Here is a 19,050-nt window from a genome sequence, read left to right as displayed (position 1 = left end):
TTTTTTGTAAACTTAATTTGTCAACTGGAAGTGTAGTCACTGCAGTTGACTCACAGAATCCCCATCCGTACCCCCACACCCCCCTCCAGAGCATCTCTGCCTCCCTGTCTGGATTCTTTTTTTCCTTGAGCTAGAGGTCATCGAGAAGCAAACTTAGTCATCCACCAGCCCTGCTGCACTTTCAATACAAGTGATGCAAATTCTCTCAGCATGGAAAGCTGCCAGGAAGATTTGGAATCTTTTGTGGCATGAGAGTGGCTTTTTAGGGTCCTGCTTAATATATTTTTAAGTATAACTTTCTGTATTGCAGAGCACCTTGTCAAGTGAGCTTGTGAGGTGACAAAGGGTAGACTCTGAGCATGGAATTTATTATGTGTTGGGATAGGGACTGATTTGCAGAGTGCAGGTGGTGGACTTGTTTCTCACTGGTGATTTTAGCCTAAGTCCCTATGGGAAGCCTGTTAGTTGATGTAGGGTACTGGAGGGTTTACCTTTTAATAAGCAGAACCAACTAATAAGGAGAGTTAGCTGTCATATGACTTACTCTTTAGTACATAAAAGACACCTTCTGTCTTGTCACTTCTTAGAGAGTGGTAAGCTTCTCCTTTGTTCTGCACAAAATCATGTGTCCAGGTTTTCTCTTTCTCCCCCCAGATAACTGCAGAAGATTTCAACTATAGCATATAGTGATGGACTGTGTGTACTATGTCCTGAGGCACTTTGTTAGACGCTGGGTTTGGTTTGAGAGGAGTTGGTGACAGGATTTTACATTTTGAGAGGTGAGATTTTAAGATCGTTTGGAATATCCTAAAAACTGTTTAAGACTGGCATTTAAATAATTTTTTCAGGGGTGCCTGGGTGGCGTCAGTCTTTGGCCTGGGTCATGATCTTTCTGTTCCTGAGTTCAAGCCCCACGTTGGGCTCTGTGCTCACAGCTCAGAACCTGCCTGTTTCAATTCTGTCTCCTTCTCTCTCTCTGCCCCTCCCCCACTCACATTCAGTCTCTCTCTCTCAAAAATAAATAAGCATTAAAAAAAAATTTTTTTTAAAGAATCTTTTCAGTATTTTCCAGTCACAAACATCCCACCTGAACAGTTAGAGGTCCAGGATAGGAATGGATATATGGTTATGTGACAGCAGCAGCATCACTATTAAGATAGTATCATTGCTGTGTTCAGTGGAGATTTTGGGGTTGATACTATGGAAATAATAACAAGTCCGGTGTCATTGTCCTTTTTCTTGCCCCTCTCTTTGACTCGTTGGTTCTTTTGAGTTGCTTTTGATAGGGTGGATTTGATGCTGATTTTAAGTTCCCCTTTCTTCAACCTTTTTTTTACCTAAGTTGGGACCTGACAGAATAGTAGTAAATTGATTTTCCCTGTTGGGGGTTAAAAAAGTGAAGGAAGGGAAAAGACCACCTTTTTTTCAATGGACTCTTTAAAGGAAACAGTAGATTTTAATTCATTTGATACATGATTAATCAGCTGACTGAAGCAGACCTTTCCATGTCCTTCTTAAAAATTTTTTTTTAAACATTTATTTATTTTTGATACAGAGAGAGACAGAGCATGAACAGGGGAGGGTCAGAGAGAGAGGGAGACACAGAATCCGAAACAGGCTCCAGGCTCCGAGCTGTCAGCACAGAGCCCCACACGGGGCTCGAACTCACGGACCGCGAGATCATGACCTGAGCTGAAGTCGGATGCTTAACTGACTGAGCCACCCAGGTGCCCCTCCATGTCCTTCTTGTAAAATGGATGCATTTTTCTATCAGAGCGGTGGATTTCTTAATATTGACTGCTTCTTGTCTGTATTTCCTTCCTAAAGGAAATTTGAGGAATAGAGAGAACTGTGTGCGCTGACATCAAAGCCAGTCAGAAATCTAGAATGTGTGGAAAGGCTCATCTTGCCCTCTTGGTGGTTCTGGAATCAGGTGTTGCCAAGAGAGAAGCAAAGCTTGTTACGGTTACTGTGTCTTGCTGCTGTTGACCTTTCTTATTACCTTTGAAGAGGTTTGCTATGTTATATTCTTTTTTTTTTTAAGCTTTATTTATTTAGAAAACAAGTGGGGGAGGGGTGGGGGGGAACAGAGGATCTGAAGCAGGCTCTGTGCTCACAGAAGAGAGTTCAATGGGGTGCTGGAACCCACAGACCATGAGATCATGACCTGAGCTGAAATTGGACGCTTAACAGACTAAGCCACCCAGGCACCCCTGCTATATTATAATATTCTCTCACTGTTAAAATAGCATAGGAGTTAGTCCAATAACTAGTATGATGTTTGACCTTGTATCTGATATGTACAGTAAGGCAATAATGCTGAAGTTTTTATGTCTTAGAATGAAGTATAAAACTTAGGAGGTATTTCCTGGGGCAAATAATCTTCCTAATTTTTTCTTGGGATATGGATGTCTTCATATACCCCATAGGCCAAGATTAATACTTAATCAGCATTGTTGCACATGGGTCAGAAGGACTACTTATGTATGTATGTATGTATTTATTTTTGAGAGCGAGAGAGAGAATGCGCATACACGAGCATGGGAAAGGGCAGAGAGAGAGGGAGACACAGAATCTGAAGCAGGCTCCAGGCCTGGGCTGTCAGCACAGAGCCCAACATGGGGCTCGAAGCCACGAATCTGGAGATCATGACCTGAGCCGAAGTCGGACACTTAACTGACTGAACCACCCAGGCGCTCAGAAGGCGCTCTTTAATCTCTGTGCTCAACATGGGGCTCAAATTCAGGACTTGGAGATCAAGAGTTGCATGCTCTACTGACTGAGTTAGCCAGGTGCCCCCAGAAGGACTTTATTTATTTTTCTTTACCAGCTTGTCAGTCTGAATAATTTTGAAATTATGAAATTCTGCAAAACAGAAAACCTGTCTTTGAAGAACTCCGCAGATGGTTCTTAGATTGGGTCCTGGCAGTAAAAGTAGCATTGTGTTACTGTGTTACTCAGTGCTTTGTCCATTTCCTAGTTATCGAGAATAATTAAGAGGGCATTTTATGGACTAAAAGGATAATCCAACTTTACCAAAAAATTCATCAAAAAACTAAAACATGAAGGTACTTAAGAGAAAGGTGGTCTCACTACTTTTGGTCTCCTGAGATTAGATTCTTCATGACCTATCCCACTAAACAGGATCCTTAACCTGCCTGCTCAGCTCAGGTTTTTTTGGGAAGGGGATGTCTTCTTGAAGGAAAAGGCCAAGTCCTTAACTGTTAGAGCTGAAATTCTGAGAAACGCTTAGGGCTGAAAGAGGGAAATAACCTTGTTACAACCTCTGGAATGTGACTTTTACTGTCCTGCAATTTCAGACACACTTCCATTCCTCTGACAGTGAAGTGACCAGAGAGAACTGTGGCAGAAAACCTATCCAGATCATTATATTGTTCCTTTATTCAGTCAACAAATATTTTAATGTTTATTTATTTTTGAGAGAGAATGTGAGCAGGGGAGGGGCAGAGAGAGGGAGACACAGAATATGAAGCAGGCTCAAGGCTCTGTGCCGTTAGCACAGAGCCCAACACGGGGCTCGAACCCATGAACCATGAGATCATGACCTGAGCCAAAGTCGGACACTTAACTGACTGAGCCACCCAGGTGTCCTGAGTCAACAAATATTTTAAAACCTACTATGTAACTTGAGTGTTCAGTTAAATCAAGCAAAACATTTTACTAATTTAGAGCTCAAATTTATTGCCTCTGTACATTCTCAATACTTTCCTGTTTCCAGGCCTTATTTTCTGTAGGGGATAGCTGTGTAAAATATGTCCAAGTATGGGACCTCTCTTCTAGAAATTGTTACCTCTGTGAAGAATTAATTTTTGGGTTCTCTGAACAAAAACTACAGCCTTTATTAGATGAGTAAGCTGGCAGTGGCAGAAAAGATAGATTTATTCATTCATTTGTGTAATCTGTGCATTCAACAAATATTTCTTTTGGTTCTTTTATGTACTTAGCTCTAAATTAGGTGCTGGACATACAACGGTAAAACATAATATCCGATTGATGCCGTAAAACCTACATAGTTTGGAAGAAATAAGGACAGAGAACAGTCATCTTTGTGTCCTCCTGAGCAGCCTAGACATGGCAATTGTCTTTGAGTAGCCCCCCTTAGTATATATAGTCTTCTTTCATCATTCTCCTGCCTCACTGCCCTGACTATGAAAGGGGTTAAAGAAACCACATTTTGAGAGAAGCCTCAGTCTGTACATGCTGTAGTCTGAGTCAGAGTTCCAAGGGAAGATTGTTACCAGGGCTGTCAGAATGGGCTGTCCTTTACTAGAGAAGAAGGCATGGGTTGGCACTTTGCACTCTGAATTAGTGGAGGAAAACAATTTAGCCAGGGAAGGGATTTTTAGATATAAAAGTAATCCCTCAGGGTGTGGGACAGGAATTGGGGAATGGGGCAGTTTTTGTATTAGAGCAAGATTTTTCACCCTTGGCACAAATTATCTCTTGAACCAGAAGATTCTTTGTTGTGTGGTGGGCTGTCTTGTGTATTGCAGGATCATTAGAAACATCTCTAGCTTCTGCTTACTAGATGCCAGTAGTATATACTTTTCAACAACAATTCTAAATGTCTCCAGAGGCAAAATCACCCCTGGTTAGGAACCACTTATTAGGGTATGGTAGGTGAATCCAGAGATGAGTAGAGTTGACAAATATCCTTTGTAACATTCACAATTATGGAGCCAAAAGATAATGGTATGATTTATTTACTATACAGTAAAATTTGCATTTCCTGTTTAATAAAAAGAAAACATTTGAAATCTCTTCCTACCTCTTCCCTCCTACCCTCTCTACTCCCCTGACTGTCCCCCCCCCCCCCCCCCCAATTTAGGAACCTCTCTGTGGAACTTTGGTATACTATATAGGAAGAATGAACCAAAAAGCTTCAGCTACTGCCAAAGTGTCAGGCTGGATGCTTAATGTGTGTTGTCTTTCTGGGGGTAGCCTCAGAAGTCTGGGTGTTAGAATTGGTCAGGGCACCTGCAACAGTGTTGATTGAAATCTATAATCTGTATTTCAACACTTTGTGCATTGTCAGCCTTTTTGTGTTAAAATCATGTCACAGATCCACAGGGTAAGTAGCTTTTCAATTGGGACTGAGGAAAACAGTTGAAAAGGAGCCTTATTTGGCCGTGTGGCAAGGGCTTTACTGCTTCAAGCATAAGGAGCAATGTCCCTTAATTCTTAAAAATGAAGCATAGAGTCTCTTAAGAGATCCATTTACATACTCCTGGGACTGGGCTGGGTGCTGGCCTGATTGTACTTCCTGGTCATGAGAGCTGTCTGCTATTCTGGGGGTTGGGTGCTGATTTCTTTTTTCATTTGGCCAAAATCCTATTAGTTCAAAGGGAGACACTCTCCTTTGCTTTACCTGTTCTCCTTAGTAGGAGGGAGAGTATAGATGGGAGGGCATAATTTACCTTCAGGCATTATTGTGAAAAGCATCTTGGGTAGGAAGGTTGAAATGAAATAACCCTGGCTTTATTGCTGTCCACATTTTTGCATTCCCATAGTATGATCCCATAGGTAAGTGACATCTGAAATCAAGAGTCAAGGGTAAAGAAGTCTGACTGGAAGGATTACCCCTAGTTTTATAGTACTGGTAATGGTTTCAAATTATATTTATATTTTGATCTTTGGGGCTGGTTATCTTTTTATCCTCACAAGCCATGGAGGTGAGTACTAAAATTTTTAGTAATCCTGAAACTAAGGCTCAGCAACATTAAGTAACTTGCCCAGGGTCACACAGCTAATAGTAGTAGAGTTGGGATTTGAATGTAGAGCCCACTATGTTGTGCTATTTTCACTGCACAGCACAAAGAGTATTTTATATTTCTAGGAATCTTCCTGTAAATGAAGCGATTGTGGTCCTGATGACCCTTCAGTGGAGGCTAGTGGGGAAACAGACCTCAGGCACTGGATAACTTCCCATTCCTTTTACTTATCTGATTTCTGTGAGCCATCCATTTATTCTTATTAGTATGTAATTTATGAGACCGGAAATGCTGTGCTCTCCCAGAGTAGCCGAGAGGAGAAGGTCACTAGTTTCCTCACAGATTCAAATAGAAATTGGAAAAATGAACTGTGGCCCATCATTGAGTGGAAGGATATCCTTTGGTGCACATAGGAGAGAAGGTGTGTATATGTCACACACACATCATGGGGGGTGGGGCTGTGCATAAAACTGGGGGAGGAAAGAAGTGGGGATCCAATGAGATTGGCTCTCCAGGAATAGCATTTCTAGGACTTCCGAAATGAATTACTGCATGTCCTCTTTGCTCTGTGATGTAAGCTTTGGAAGGAACCTAACCTAACCTAGAAGATTAGGGAATGAACTTTCCTCCTTTCATTTCAGAAGGATCACTAATCTCATGATGCTATTTTTCAGATCCCTTATTACTGAGGAGTGGCCCTTTTTAAATGTAGGGAAATCCTGGGGGATCCTGAGGTCTTTTCTCTGTAAGACCGGTTTCTTTGACGCACAGCAGGTTTAGGTCTGCTGCTTATTTTAGAGTGAAGATGGGAAGCAGATCAATCCTAAAAACTTTTTCCTCTTATATCAACAAAATACAGATTGCTTTTATTTTATTTTTTTTTTAATTTCAGTTAAAATTGATAAAGGTAGGGACAATTAGGGTATTTAGCCTGGAAAATCTTCTAGCTATCATGTCATAAATACAGTTCATGCTTAGAACACCTAATGGTGTCTAATTTGCGTTATCTAGCGTATTCAAAAACATGACTTTTCCAAACCTTGGGCAGTGGTCATATGGTCATATATGTTTTTAATTCTTTAAAAAGTTTTACTTCTGATTCTTTTTAAAAAGAGGTTATTTAAAATGTCATCTAGATTTGCTTATTGCCTCATCTTGGGAGCTTGATAAAGAAATCTTTCTACCTTGCACCTGGTGGTTCAGTGGGTTAAGTGTCCCACTCTTACTTTTGGCTCTGGTCATGATCTTGGTGGTTCATGGGTTCCAGCTCGGAGCCTGCTTGGGATTCTCTGTCTCCCTCTCTCTCTGCCCCTTCCCCATTCACGTGTGCGCCTGTGTTCTCTCTCCCTCTGGAAATAAATAAACTTTAAAAAACATTATTACAAATATAAATAAATAAATAGATTTTTCTGCCTGAATTCTTCTGCCCTTTTTAAAAACATAGTAACCCAAGGAGTTGCTTTTTCTGTATTAAGACAGATCATGTTTCTTTTTTTTCTTTTTATTTTTTATTATTATTATTTTTAACGTTTATTTATTTTTGAGACAGAGACAGAGCATGAACGGTGGAGGGTCAGAGAGAGAGAGGGAGACACAGAATCTGAAACAGGCTCCAGGTTCTGAGCTGTCAGCACAGAGCCCGACGCGGGGCTTGAACTCACGAACCGTGAGATCATGACCTGAGCTGAAGTCGGACGCTTAACCGACTGAGCCACCCAGGTGCCCCGATCATGTTTCTTACATATCAAATTAATATGCACTACTACATCATAGGTATCTGATTGATGTTTCAGACTTTTACAATAATTCTGGCTTCTGCATCTTTTCTTTCCTCTTATCTTTGCTCTGTCAAAGTTAAATATATTCTGACCAAGGGCTTTACTTCTTCTTATTCCTAGTAGTATATCACCTCATATTCAGGACAAGGTGAAGAGCTTTTTAACCATACTGCCCCCCAAATGAGCCACCACCCTTTATAAATGTAAGATGTCCAGCTATTCTCTCTGTGACCCTTTACATTTAAGCCACAAAACTAAAACATTAGGAAGTAACCATATAGGTATAACAGACCAATATTCCTTTGGACACCCTCTTTAATCAGTTTTCCACCTCTGACATTTTTCTGAGCTATGTTCTTAGAAAACCATGAAAAAGGAGTAGAAGTGTTGCTGGATGATTTGAGTTTTGCTATTATGGTCCCCTTTCCTAAAATATATTCTTTCCATATTCCTTTGCTAAGGTACTATACTATCTTCTTCAGATGTCTAGGGCTGTGGATAGGGTTACATGGAAATTATTTAACTCAAGTATAATAATAAAGCAGCAAATGTATCAAATGCTTTTTCTGCCAACAACCCCCATCTCCATGGCTTCCTATCAAAAAGATGGCTTTGAGAACCTTCTGTGGTCCCTGGGAATGGGACTCTGGCCTTACCTTGAGGGGAAAAGAAAAAAAAAAAAAAGGATGGAGAAGGTTAAAATGTTATAATAGAGAGTTAATATCTAACATAGAGGGATAACCTAAACTGGAAGTTTAAGAAGTATGATTCACACAAGGGGAAGATTCCTTCAGGCTTATAGCTTGGTTTTTCTCACTAACTCTGTATCTCTATGAGTCTGACTTTAAAAGACTATTTCTGTATGGTCATTGTCCAGTTAGGGGTATATTTCCTCCACCTCATCTTTCAACCTGTACCCTTACACACTCCCCAGTACTTAGGTAGGAGAAGGGTAAGTAGATGGAGGGGAGGGGGCATTCCCTCTAGAAGATTCCAGGTGACATAACCTTGTTTAACCGCCAGTATTTTTTTTCCCCTCTCTCTCCCCTCCTACAGAAATGGAGGCAAACGACCATTTTAACTTTACTGGCCTTCCCCCTGCACCTGCTGCCTCAGGACTGAAACCCTCTCCCTCCTCAGGGGAGGGCCTCTACACTAACGGGTCTCCCATGAACTTCCCCCAGCAAGGGAAAAGTGAGTGTGAGGGCCACATGGCCTGGGGAGGGAGTGGGCATCATTCCTTTAGAGCAGGTTGATGGGATAAGATTTGGCTCCCCTACCTCACAACAGCTCTTTTTCTTGCCAGGTGGGGAGGGAGGAAGTAAATCTTCAGAACTTCAGCTGCTGGAGAGAAAGCAAGTTTCTAAGAACAAGTTCTAGGGGTTTATGGAAGTGATACTCTTAGTCTTGACTTAAGGTTGGAAGGGGTTAGAAAAACATCCTGGCTTTTTCATCTTAGCCTGCTCTTCTGTCAGCCCTGTTCCCTGGCTACTGCCAGAATGGTGAGGTGGCTACTGCTTCTGATAACTACTTGTGGACCCATGAGAGAGATAAAGGTCCAGCCCTCTGAGAAGCTGTTTTTAAAGCTTGGAGAAGCCAGCCCTAGGATTGGGGGTGGAGGGATTGGGTAAAGATTGGGATGTATTTGCCTTTCAGTTTGTGTAGCAAAGAAGAGGGCAGATGCTTGAAGTGTGTGTGCCACCCCTGTCCTTGAGAGTTGAAGATAGGGACAGGGAAGTTTTAAATGCTTACCTAGTTCCCTAGAGAGAATCGTCTATAATTCCAGACAGAAGTGTTGCTGCCAGGATCAGGTCTTTTCCTGGATTTGGCTTATCAATTGTTCTGTACCATAGCTGTGCCAAGTGTTTCTCTAATCTTGCCTGGGTCTCAGGTACTTTATGCTTGGAAGCAGAGAGAAGCCCAAATGGTTTCCTCCTTCCTTGCAGCAGAAAAATACTGCTGTAGGCTTATACTTAACTACCTCTCCCTTCTGTTCTCCACAAGGGGGTTGCAGATAGAAGCTCCTTTATTACACTGAGGACCCTCCTCCCCCTCAGCTTCTTTAGTATCTGGTTTCTTTTATTTGAATTGTCCTCCAGTCTAGAGGTGGCCATTGGTGTTGAGAACTGAAGTCTGTAGTACTAGTCACGCAGTGATTTTTTTTTCCCCCTGCAATATTACCCTCCAGTTCCAATGGGGAGGGACCGAGCCCAGCCTTCTGAGTTGGGATCTTGCCGCTGTGGTGACTGCAGATTCTATTCTTAGCCCAGCACAAAGTGCTGGATCTGCATGTGCCAGTGAGGTGGAGGCCGTCCCTTCTGGTGCCACTGTGGGGCCAAACAGGCTCTGGGGTAAGGGGGGGGCCTGGAGAATTCAGTCATGCTACTTCCAAGGGAAGAATTCCTCTAGGGAATGAGGGTGGAGAAGAATGCAAGTCACTGTAGGGAGTCTGCAGGCAGCTTCATATAAAAAACCCTGAGCAGCAGCAGCAGCCAGCTCTCTGCTGGTCGCTCCTGTGGTAGGCCAGGAGAGCTCCCCAGCCCCCTACTCAGCAGCCTCAGAAGCAGTTGCTAAGCTTACATCCAGGAGCATCTGGGTTTGGTGTTCCCTGGAGACTGAAAAGCTATAAATATAGTGGAGGGGGAATCCCCCTCCCCTTCACCTTCCCTTTTTCTAGTCAGTGCTGTTCTTTTGGTAGAGGTGGTAGAGTTACTTGCATACATATCTGTAACTGACCCTTTTTCCTCTTTCTCTGCCAGGTTTGAATGGGGATGTGAATGTTAATGGCTTATCTACTGTATCTCACACTACTACTTCAGGGATTTTGAACTCTGCTCCCCACTCCTCCAGCACCTCACACCTCCATCACCCCAGCGTGGCCTACGACTGTCTCTGGAACTACTCACAGTACCCATCTGCCAATCCTGGCAGCAACCTCAAGGACCCACCCCTTCTCTCCCAGTTCTCGGGGGGACAATACCCACTCAACGGCATCCTTGGGGGCAGCCGGCAACCTTCATCCCCAAGTCACAACACTAACCTTCGGGCTGGGAGCCAAGAGTTCTGGGCCAACGGTACCCAGAGTCCCATGGGGCTTAACTTCGACTCACAGGAACTGTATGATTCCTTTCCTGACCAGAATTTTGAGGTGATGCCCAATGGACCCCCTAGTTTTTTCACCTCCCCACAGACTTCTCCTATGTTGGGATCCAGCATCCAGACCTTTGCACCCTCCCAGGAGGTAGGCAGTGGTATCCATCCCAATGAGGCGGCAGAAAAGGAGCTGACTTCAGTTGTGGCAGAGAATGGCACTGGCTTGGTAGGCAGCCTGGAGCTGGAAGAAGAGCAGCCAGGTATAACTATGGCTCTGTGAGTTGGGTTGGGAGAGGAAAAAGGGGTCTATGGGGGGCAGTGGCTTTTTGAGGTGAGGAAAACTTGTCTTTCCAGCTCTCTGCAGTGGAGGCTGATTTGCATGTTGGTGATTAGCAGAGCCAAGTGGCTGGTGTTTTTGTGGCAGCAGCACCAGCTCGAGAGTGGGAGTGCAAATTATTTCAAGCTCATGCAGAGCTGCTGGCCTGGAGAGGGCAGGTGGGCGAGCCTGAAACAGCCCCAACAGACACCCTGCATCAAGAAGGGCTTCTTCCAAAATATAGGAAGGGGTTGGGGCTTTAGCAGGGGGGCATTGAGGCCAATTTTGACTTGGCTGTGGCAAGGCCAGACTGGGCTGCTAAAGTGGGCTGAGCCCTAGTAGTGATTGACACCTGAAGGAGGGAAGAAACAGGCAGAGCATACCATTGCTTGTTTACTCAGTTTCCTGTTGCTTGTTGTTGTTGTTAGCACTGGTACATGTGACAGTCCCTCTTATTTTTGTCCTCAAAATAGATAAATGCTTAGTTTGCTATTGATTCCACATATAAGGGTGACCACCCTGTAAAATCACAGGGTATTTTCTCTGTTTACCACCTGTTCCCACTAGATGGGGGAAATAGCTGAGAACATGACAGGGTTCTTGTCTCAGACCCCACTCTCTTCTCCCTTCTCTTTACCTGCAATAGGATTGTACTAGCACTGCTCACTAGAGTATCTTGGTATGATTGGAATCCAACATAAAACTGGTACCCCTAATTACTGAAAGAATGAACATCCCTCTAGCAAAGACTAGCTGTCTACTGTAGCTGAATGAACCAGTTTAAGGCCCTGATTTTGACTTTTGCCCTCTTCTGGGATTTCCTAGAACTGAAGATGTGTGGCTACAATGGCTCTGTCCCTTCTGTGGAATCATTACACCAAGAGGTCTCAGTCTTGGTCCCTGACCCCACAGTGAGCTGCTTAGATGATCCTTCACATCTTCCTGATCAACTGGAAGACACTCCAATCCTCAGTGAAGTCTCTCTGGAGCCCTTCAACCCTCTGGCACCGGGTAGGCTTGGAGGCTGGCTCCATTCAATATGTCCATGTAGAAGGTAGCCAGCTCTGTCACCTAGAAGAGATAGTAAACCAGGGAAAGTATTTAGGAATTTGGGGCATTGGGGCCTCCAGATAATCCTGTGGCCAACCACAGGTTCATGCCACTGTATGACTGGGCCAACTGCACTCTGAGCTGAATTGGTTCATTTCCCAGGTTCTCTCCTAGTGTTCCTTTTGGCCAAGAGCCCTGAGCTGTAATAATTCACTGGATAAGGACTTATTACCACACAGTTGGGCTATTTGAGTTCTCAGTAACTAGAAAGGAAACTGTTGCCAGTGAACAATTACCTTTTACCCCACTAAAATATAAGAAAGGCCTATTTTGTGATGGATGCTAGAATTTTCCGTTGGTCTGTGGGTTAATACAGAGTCAGTGCTTTTCCCTTCATTTCTATTTCAAGCTTTTACAGTCCCTAAAGTCTGGTGACTACTGTTTCAGGGAGAGACCTGTGATACGTCCTTAATTTAATATTAGAAAGATGGGAACTAGAATTGGGATATAATACCAGTATTTCTTAAATCTTGTTTTCTGATTTTTCCACATCCTGAAGAGCCAGTGAGTGGAGGACTCTATGGTATAGATGACACGGAGCTGATGGGTACAGAGGACAAGCTGCCTCTTGAGGACAGCCCTGTGATTTCTGCCCTTGATTGCCCTTCCCTCAATAACGCCACTGCCTTCAGTCTCCTGGCAGATGATAGTCAAACTTCAGCCTCTATCTTTGCCAGCCCCACCTCTCCACCTGTCCTTGGGGAGTCTGTCCTGCAAGGTAAGTGAAGAGAGGTAGGACAGAGAGTCTGTGGCCCAGGAAAAGGTGAGAGAACCAGTTCCATAGTTATAGTGTTAGGGGTGGGTGCCTTGCTGGGAGCTGAGGGGGCTATGGGATAGACTAAAGGCATAGGCTGTTACACTCTGACTTCTGCCCTCACCCAGAAGAACTTGTGGGAAAGGAGGAAAAAGGCCAGGGGCCTTACTGGCTCCAGGTAGAAGGTACTTCTTCACACAGTGACAGCAGCATCTTTGCTCTTTGACCTTCATGAATGGTTGGGGAGGATAGCCAGAGGCTACTTCTCATTTTCCAACCCCAGGGGAAAGCACTGGAAGTAATTCTGTTTAGCTTAGTCTAGGTTTGACGGAGTAGATTCTCTTTCTTTGTAGGACACTATTTTTCCTTATCCATCTTATCCCTTTCGATTCCAGATAACACCTTTGACCTGAACAATGGTAGTGATGCAGAACAGGAAGAAATGGAGACTCAGTCTTCAGACTTCCCACCATCTCTGACCCAGCCAGCCCCTGACCAGTCATCCACTATTCAGCTCCATCCAGCAACTTCACCAGCAGCCCCTCCAACAGCCTCCCCGGCAATCTCCCTGGCAGTTTCGCCAGCAGCCTCCCTGGAAATCTCTCCAGAAGTCTCCCCAGCAGTTTCGCCAGCAGTCTCCCCAGAAGTTTCTCCAGTCATCTCCCCAGCAGCATTCCCAGCTGTCTCTCCAACTTCCTCAGCAGCCCTTCCACCAGTCTCCTCAGAAGTCTCCTTGACGGCCTCCCCGGTGACCTCCCCAAAAGTGTCCCCTGCAGCTTCCCCAGCAGCTGTCCTCCCAGCAGCCTCCCCGGCAGATAAAGATGTCAGCAGCCTCCCTGAAACCACTGCTGACCTGGAGGAAATCACTGGAGAAGGAGTCACTACTTCTGGTAGTGGTGAGTGTCCAGATTCTGTTTTACTCCTAGCCAGTTCCAAGAAAAGTTTCTGTCCTATGTGACATTTAGCCCTTCCCTGCTGGCCTTCCCTGTTTTGCTTGAATTCTTAACTCAATATTCCTTGTCTTCCTCCCAAGGTGATGTCCTGAGGAGACGTATTGCTACCCCAGAAGAAGTTCGTCTTCCCCTCCAGCATGGGTAAATGCTCTAGTTTGTTCCATATGTTGACCTTGACAAATTTAATGACTGACTCTAGGAAGAAGGAAAGAGAGGTCATCTCTTCTGAGATGGAGAGGAATGGGCTAGACAAGAATGGATTAAAGGACAGTTATCTGCAGTGATAATGCCTGACATTCTTAGGCTATTCTTCTCCCAGGATCTGCCTCCCCTCACCTATTCTTCCCTCATCTAGTGGCTACTTTTTTTTTTGCTCCAGGGGCTGCAGCTGTTATCTTTTCCAAAGTTCGCAGGTGACCCTAGAGCTCAGATATCCAAATTAGCTGACTTGTTTTATATGCTTAGAGAAGGGATAGCAGTGAATGAGGAATGGCTGAGTTCTGATAAATTGGGATTGATTATTTATTTATTTATTTATTTATTTATTTATTTATTTATTTATTTATTTTTTAATGCTCTTTGGAGAGGTAAGGGCAGGAATAGTATGTGACCAGAATGAGCAAGCCAGTTGACATCAAGGGACTTATAAGAATAACTGCCTTCCTGGGGCGCCTGGGTGGCGCAGTCGGTTAAGCGTCCGACTTCAGCCAGGTCACGATCTCGCGGTCAGTGGGTTCGAGCCCCGCGTCAGGCTCTGGGCTGATGGCTCAGAGCCTGGAGCCTGTTTCCGATTCTGTGTCTCCCTCTCTCTCTGCCCCTCCCCCGTTCATGCTCTGTGTCTCTCTGTCCCAAAAATAAATAAATGTTGAAGAAAAAAAAAAAAAGAATAACTGCCTTCCTGATCTTCTCCTCTCACCCCTCTAGGCTACTTGTGGCCACCAAGTCTGAGTTCTGCTTAAAGGGTTGATTTGTTTTTTAATATTTATTTTTGAGAGAGAGAGACAGGCACACAGAGTGCGAGCAGGGAAGGGACAGAGAGAGAGGGAGAGACAGAATCTGAAGCAGACTCTAGGTTTTAGCTGTCAGCACAGAGCCAGATGCAGGGCTCGAACTCAAACTGTGAGATCATGACCTGAGCTGAAGTTGGAAGCCCAACTGACTGAGCCACCCAGGAGTCCCAGAATTCTGCTTAATGTTTTGAGAGAAAGATAGGGCTTAGTCTTAGAATAATCTGTTTCTCAGAACAGAGTTCCTCACTAAACCTTGGCCTATGAAGGCATTTCATGGAGTCAGCAGCAAGTTTACTCTTCTGCTTGCCTCCCCACCTATCTTTTCTGCCTTTATTCCCTCAAGTCTTCTTCCTCTTTGCCGGAAACCCAGACATTGCCATGAATGGCATCAGGGAGGGGGTTCCTGGCTGCTCATTATACTGACTTTATCTAACGGCAGGAGTGGAGGTCTTTCTGGGCACATGTAGTTGGGTGGGTTACTTTTCTCCAAGGCCCTGAGGGATTTGTGGATCTGCTTTCCAGCCAAGTTTGTGTCTCATGCTGTTTGCGTCTATGTGCAGTTCTAGTGAGACAGATGCAGGGAGGGTCATCTCAGTGGGCTTGGCTCCTGGGGTGGCTTGTGTGTGGGTAGGGGTGTGACCTGGCGGCAGGGCACGTGTGCTTCTCTGGCAGGTGGCGGAGAGAGGTGCGCATCAAGAAGGGTAGCCACCGATGGCAGGGGGAGACATGGTATTATGGCCCCTGTGGGAAGAGGATGAAACAGTTCCCAGAAGTGATCAAGGTAATGTAGCTTTCACGGGCTTTTTAAGGGAAGCACAGGCCCCTTTCTTGGGCCCAGTGGCAACAGGCTAGCATTTTCTGCTCTTTGGCTTATCCTTGTGCTATTGCTGGACCAAGGCATGATAGGGCTGTCACTTCATTAATGCCACTTTTCCTTCTCCTTTTAGTACCTGAGCCGCAACGTGGTACACAATGTCCGTCGTGAGCACTTCAGTTTCAGTCCCCGTATGCCTGTTGGAGATTTCTTTGAAGAGAGAGACACGCCAGAGGTGCACATTGCAGGGTTAAATACACTTTTGTCTCTGAGAAAGAGTTGGTGGACAAGCTGTAGCTTCCTCTTGTGGGGTTTGGAGGTTCTGGGCATTGAATGATTCAAGGATCTGGTGGCTTGCACCCTCACATTATAACAGGTTTCTTCGTTACCTTAGGGCTTGCAGTGGGTGCAGCTCTCAGCAGAGGAGATCCCTTCCAGGATTCAGGCAATTACGGGGAAACGGGGCCGACCTCGAAACACTGAGAAGGCCAAGACTAAGGAAGTCCCCAAGGTGAAACGGGGACGAGGTCGGCCACCGAAGGTCAAAATCACCGAGCTGTTGAATAAGACAGATAACCGCCTCCTAAAGAAACTGGAGGCCCAAGGTACAGTGGTGTTTCTTACTTTAGGATTCTGCTTGCTATGTGAAGTATTAGAAATGTTAAGGACTTGCTGATGCCTGGGTTTCTCAGGAGCATGACTGATATTAATTGTCTGGACAGAATGAACCTTCTGAATCACCTTCTCCTCCCTGGAAAGCAGCACCAGGGTCCCAGCGCTTTTGTGGTACTTTTTTAACAACCAGTTTCTTCTTGAATTGCTTATCCTAGTGGAGCCTTGGGCAGTCCCCAGATGTTGATAGGAGAGGAGAGGGCTTCCATGTCCTTTCTTGCCATCTTTTAGCTCCTTGGCTTATTGGTTTGGGTTGTACACTTTTACCTTACTCATTGCCACCATCATGGAGGTTCAGAATTCACATCTGAATCTAAAGATTATTCATGCTGTTTTAGTGGATAGACAGGTAATATGTGTAATTTTTCAATAAATATTGCATGTACCCTGCTGTAGAGTGAAGAATTTGAAAAAATTTGAAAAAAAGTCTTCTGACTCCTCTTCAGAGTTCCAGCTCTGCCACATTCTGACCACATGACCTGGAGCAAGACACATTTTACTAGAAGTATATACTGGTTTATCTGCAGATAGTATCTATCTAATTTGGAGGGCTGCCGTATAGCTGTGGTGCTGGTAGTGTGTCCATGCCAGAATAGAATATGTATTATGCTATCAAGAACATCAATTCTAAAATATTCTATTGTTTGCAGCATTCCACTTCAATATGCAGTCTTGCAAAAGCAAAGAAATTTGTATTTTTTAGTAGAGTAAGGCATAAGAGCCGAACATAAGCAATAGTTATGTCACTGTTGATCCAGTTCTGCTGCGATGTCCATTATTTGAGCCCTTTCTTTCTGGCACATTTTTTGTTAATTGGTGCCTCCAACTTTGGAGACGACCCTCTTTCCCTGGCAGTTTTCTTTCTCTGCTCTAAAATCAGTGTGTGGGTAGCTGCCCTTGTTGGGTAGCCTGGGAGAGAGATCGGCTACAAAGCTACTCTGTTGGGGCTTCTAGGACCCCTTCTAAAGTAGTCCCACCTGTTTTAGGGGCTGGGACTTCTGGACAGGAGATACCATTTGAGTTTTTTGTGCTACCCCACAGCCAGTGTCTCTTCTACATTTCCTACCCCCCCCCCCCCCCCATTTTCTTATGTGTACCAAAAACCAAACTTTTAGATTTTTCAGAGAGCTGCTTGGGAAGCCAGCTTTGTGACAGGCATGTGCTACTCTGAATGCTGGAGATCTATCTGCCGTACCCTTCATTTTTCTTTCTGCCCTCACAGAAACACTGAATGAGGAGGATAAAGCAAAGATGACTAAAATCAAGAAGAAGATGAAGCAGAAGGTACAACGAGGAGAGTGTCAGTCTACTGTCCAAGGGCAGGTGAGGGACATCAGAGAGATTACACAGTGGGTTAGCTTTTCCTACAGTCTGCTTTGTTGTCTCTTCTTCCTTCTCCCTCATTTGCCACCTCCCCACCTCATGTAGCAGCATACCTTCATTACCTGGAATTTTGGGGGGCTTGATTTAGAAAATTGGGCTCGTTCAAGAATCACATGGGTAACTACTCCAGGGTGAGAGAATTGATCCATTGCCAACCCCTCATCCCATCTCTCACCTCTCCTCCCCAGCACCCTTGTCTGTTTTTGAATCCTAGCCCAAGCAGAGATGCTTTCAGAGTTTGAGGAGAAATGACTTCCCTTATGGTTTACAGGCCAGAAACAAGCGGAAACAAGAGACCAAGAGCTTAAAGCAGAAGGAAGCTAAGAAGAAACCCAAGGTAGGTGCATGTACACACAAGTATAACTTTGAAGTCACCAAACTGATTTTGCAAGACATGTGTGAGTTGGTCTTGTTTTATAGCCATGTTTGTGGGCTCTGAGGTGGGGAGGATGGGGACCAGGGAAGGGTGGTGACTGGAATCTTTATGGAACTCTTGGTTCCTCTCTCCCTTGGGTGAGTAGGTGGAGAAGGAGAAGGTAAAGACAAAGCAGGAAAAACTGAAGGAGAAAGTGAAGAGAGAGAAGAAAGAGAAGGTAAAATTGAAGGAAAAGGAGGAAGTGGCCAAAGGCAAGTCAGCCTGTAAAGCAGATAAAACGCTGGCCATGCAGAGGCGCTTGGAGGAGCGGCAGAGGCAGCAGATGATCTTGGAGGAGATGAAGAAGCCCACAGAGGATATGTGTCTGACTGACCATCAGGTAGTGAGGGGACAGTAACAGGTTCTGGGTTTCTGGGTTCTAGAAGGGCCAGTTGTGTGGACATTTCGATTCAAGGAAGAACTTCCTAGATATCCGGACTGTTGCCTTCAGTTATGTTTGACAACCCTACCACTTTTATCCTTACAGCCTCTACCTGACTTCTCACGCATCCCTGGTCTGATCCTGCCCAGTGGGGCCTTCTCAGACTGCTTGACCATCGTGGAATTCCTGCACAGCTTCGGCAAGGTGCTGGGCTTTGACCCTGCCAAAGATGTACCCAGCCTGGGAGTCCTACAGGAGGGACTCCTGTGTCAAGGCGACAGCCTGGGTGAGGTGCAAGATCTGCTGGTGCGGCTCCTGAAGGCTGCGCTCTATGATCCTGGCTTGCCTTCCTACTGTCAGGTGAGGGCCTTTCCCAGATGGGTTGGGGAGCCTGGGATCCAGGGCTTTGTCTCAGTTTTGTTTTCTCTTTTAGTTAAACATATGAAAGCCCCTCCCTAAATGAGGGCAAGTGAAGGGAGATCTGATTTCTTCTTCTTTCTGTTTTCCTTATATTTTCTCTTCTGTTTTTCTTTCTGACTTCCCTCGGCTTATTTTATTTTCCTTTAGTTTTACTCCTTTTGTACCTTTTTGTCTTCTCATCATATCTTAGCAACTTTCATTCTTTACCTCTTCTCACC

At 44.8% G+C, this 19,050-nt stretch overlaps 1 protein-coding gene across 3 annotated transcripts in view; it reads left to right on the top strand.

Annotated features, from left to right (window-relative positions):
- The window catches only part of BAZ2A (bromodomain adjacent to zinc finger domain 2A), a 34,765-nt gene that overhangs the window by 6,782 nt on the left and 8,933 nt on the right, over positions 1-19,050 (top strand). For all 3 annotated transcript variants that reach the window (XM_030322933.2, XM_030322931.2, XM_030322932.2), the window contains 13 exons: positions 8,567-8,704; positions 10,270-10,863; positions 11,745-11,930; positions 12,529-12,747; positions 13,179-13,679; positions 13,817-13,877; positions 15,419-15,527; positions 15,694-15,795; positions 15,955-16,165; positions 17,455-17,555; positions 17,887-17,952; positions 18,137-18,370; positions 18,518-18,772. In XM_030322933.2, coding sequence (XP_030178793.1) covers positions 8,569-8,704; positions 10,270-10,863; positions 11,745-11,930; positions 12,529-12,747; positions 13,179-13,679; positions 13,817-13,877; positions 15,419-15,527; positions 15,694-15,795; positions 15,955-16,165; positions 17,455-17,555; positions 17,887-17,952; positions 18,137-18,370; positions 18,518-18,772 — 2,775 coding nt within the window. In that variant the 5' untranslated portion in view covers positions 8,567-8,568. The remainder of the gene's footprint in view (positions 1-8,566; positions 8,705-10,269; positions 10,864-11,744; positions 11,931-12,528; positions 12,748-13,178; positions 13,680-13,816; positions 13,878-15,418; positions 15,528-15,693; positions 15,796-15,954; positions 16,166-17,454; positions 17,556-17,886; positions 17,953-18,136; positions 18,371-18,517; positions 18,773-19,050) is intronic.

The sequence above is a fragment of the Lynx canadensis genome, chromosome B4 (genome assembly GCF_007474595.2).
Source record: "Lynx canadensis isolate LIC74 chromosome B4, mLynCan4.pri.v2, whole genome shotgun sequence".
In the NCBI taxonomy this organism is placed as follows: Eukaryota; Metazoa; Chordata; class Mammalia; order Carnivora; family Felidae; genus Lynx; species Lynx canadensis.
Note: the sequence above shows the minus strand (reverse complement) of the source record. Positions and strands in the feature narration are given on the sequence as shown.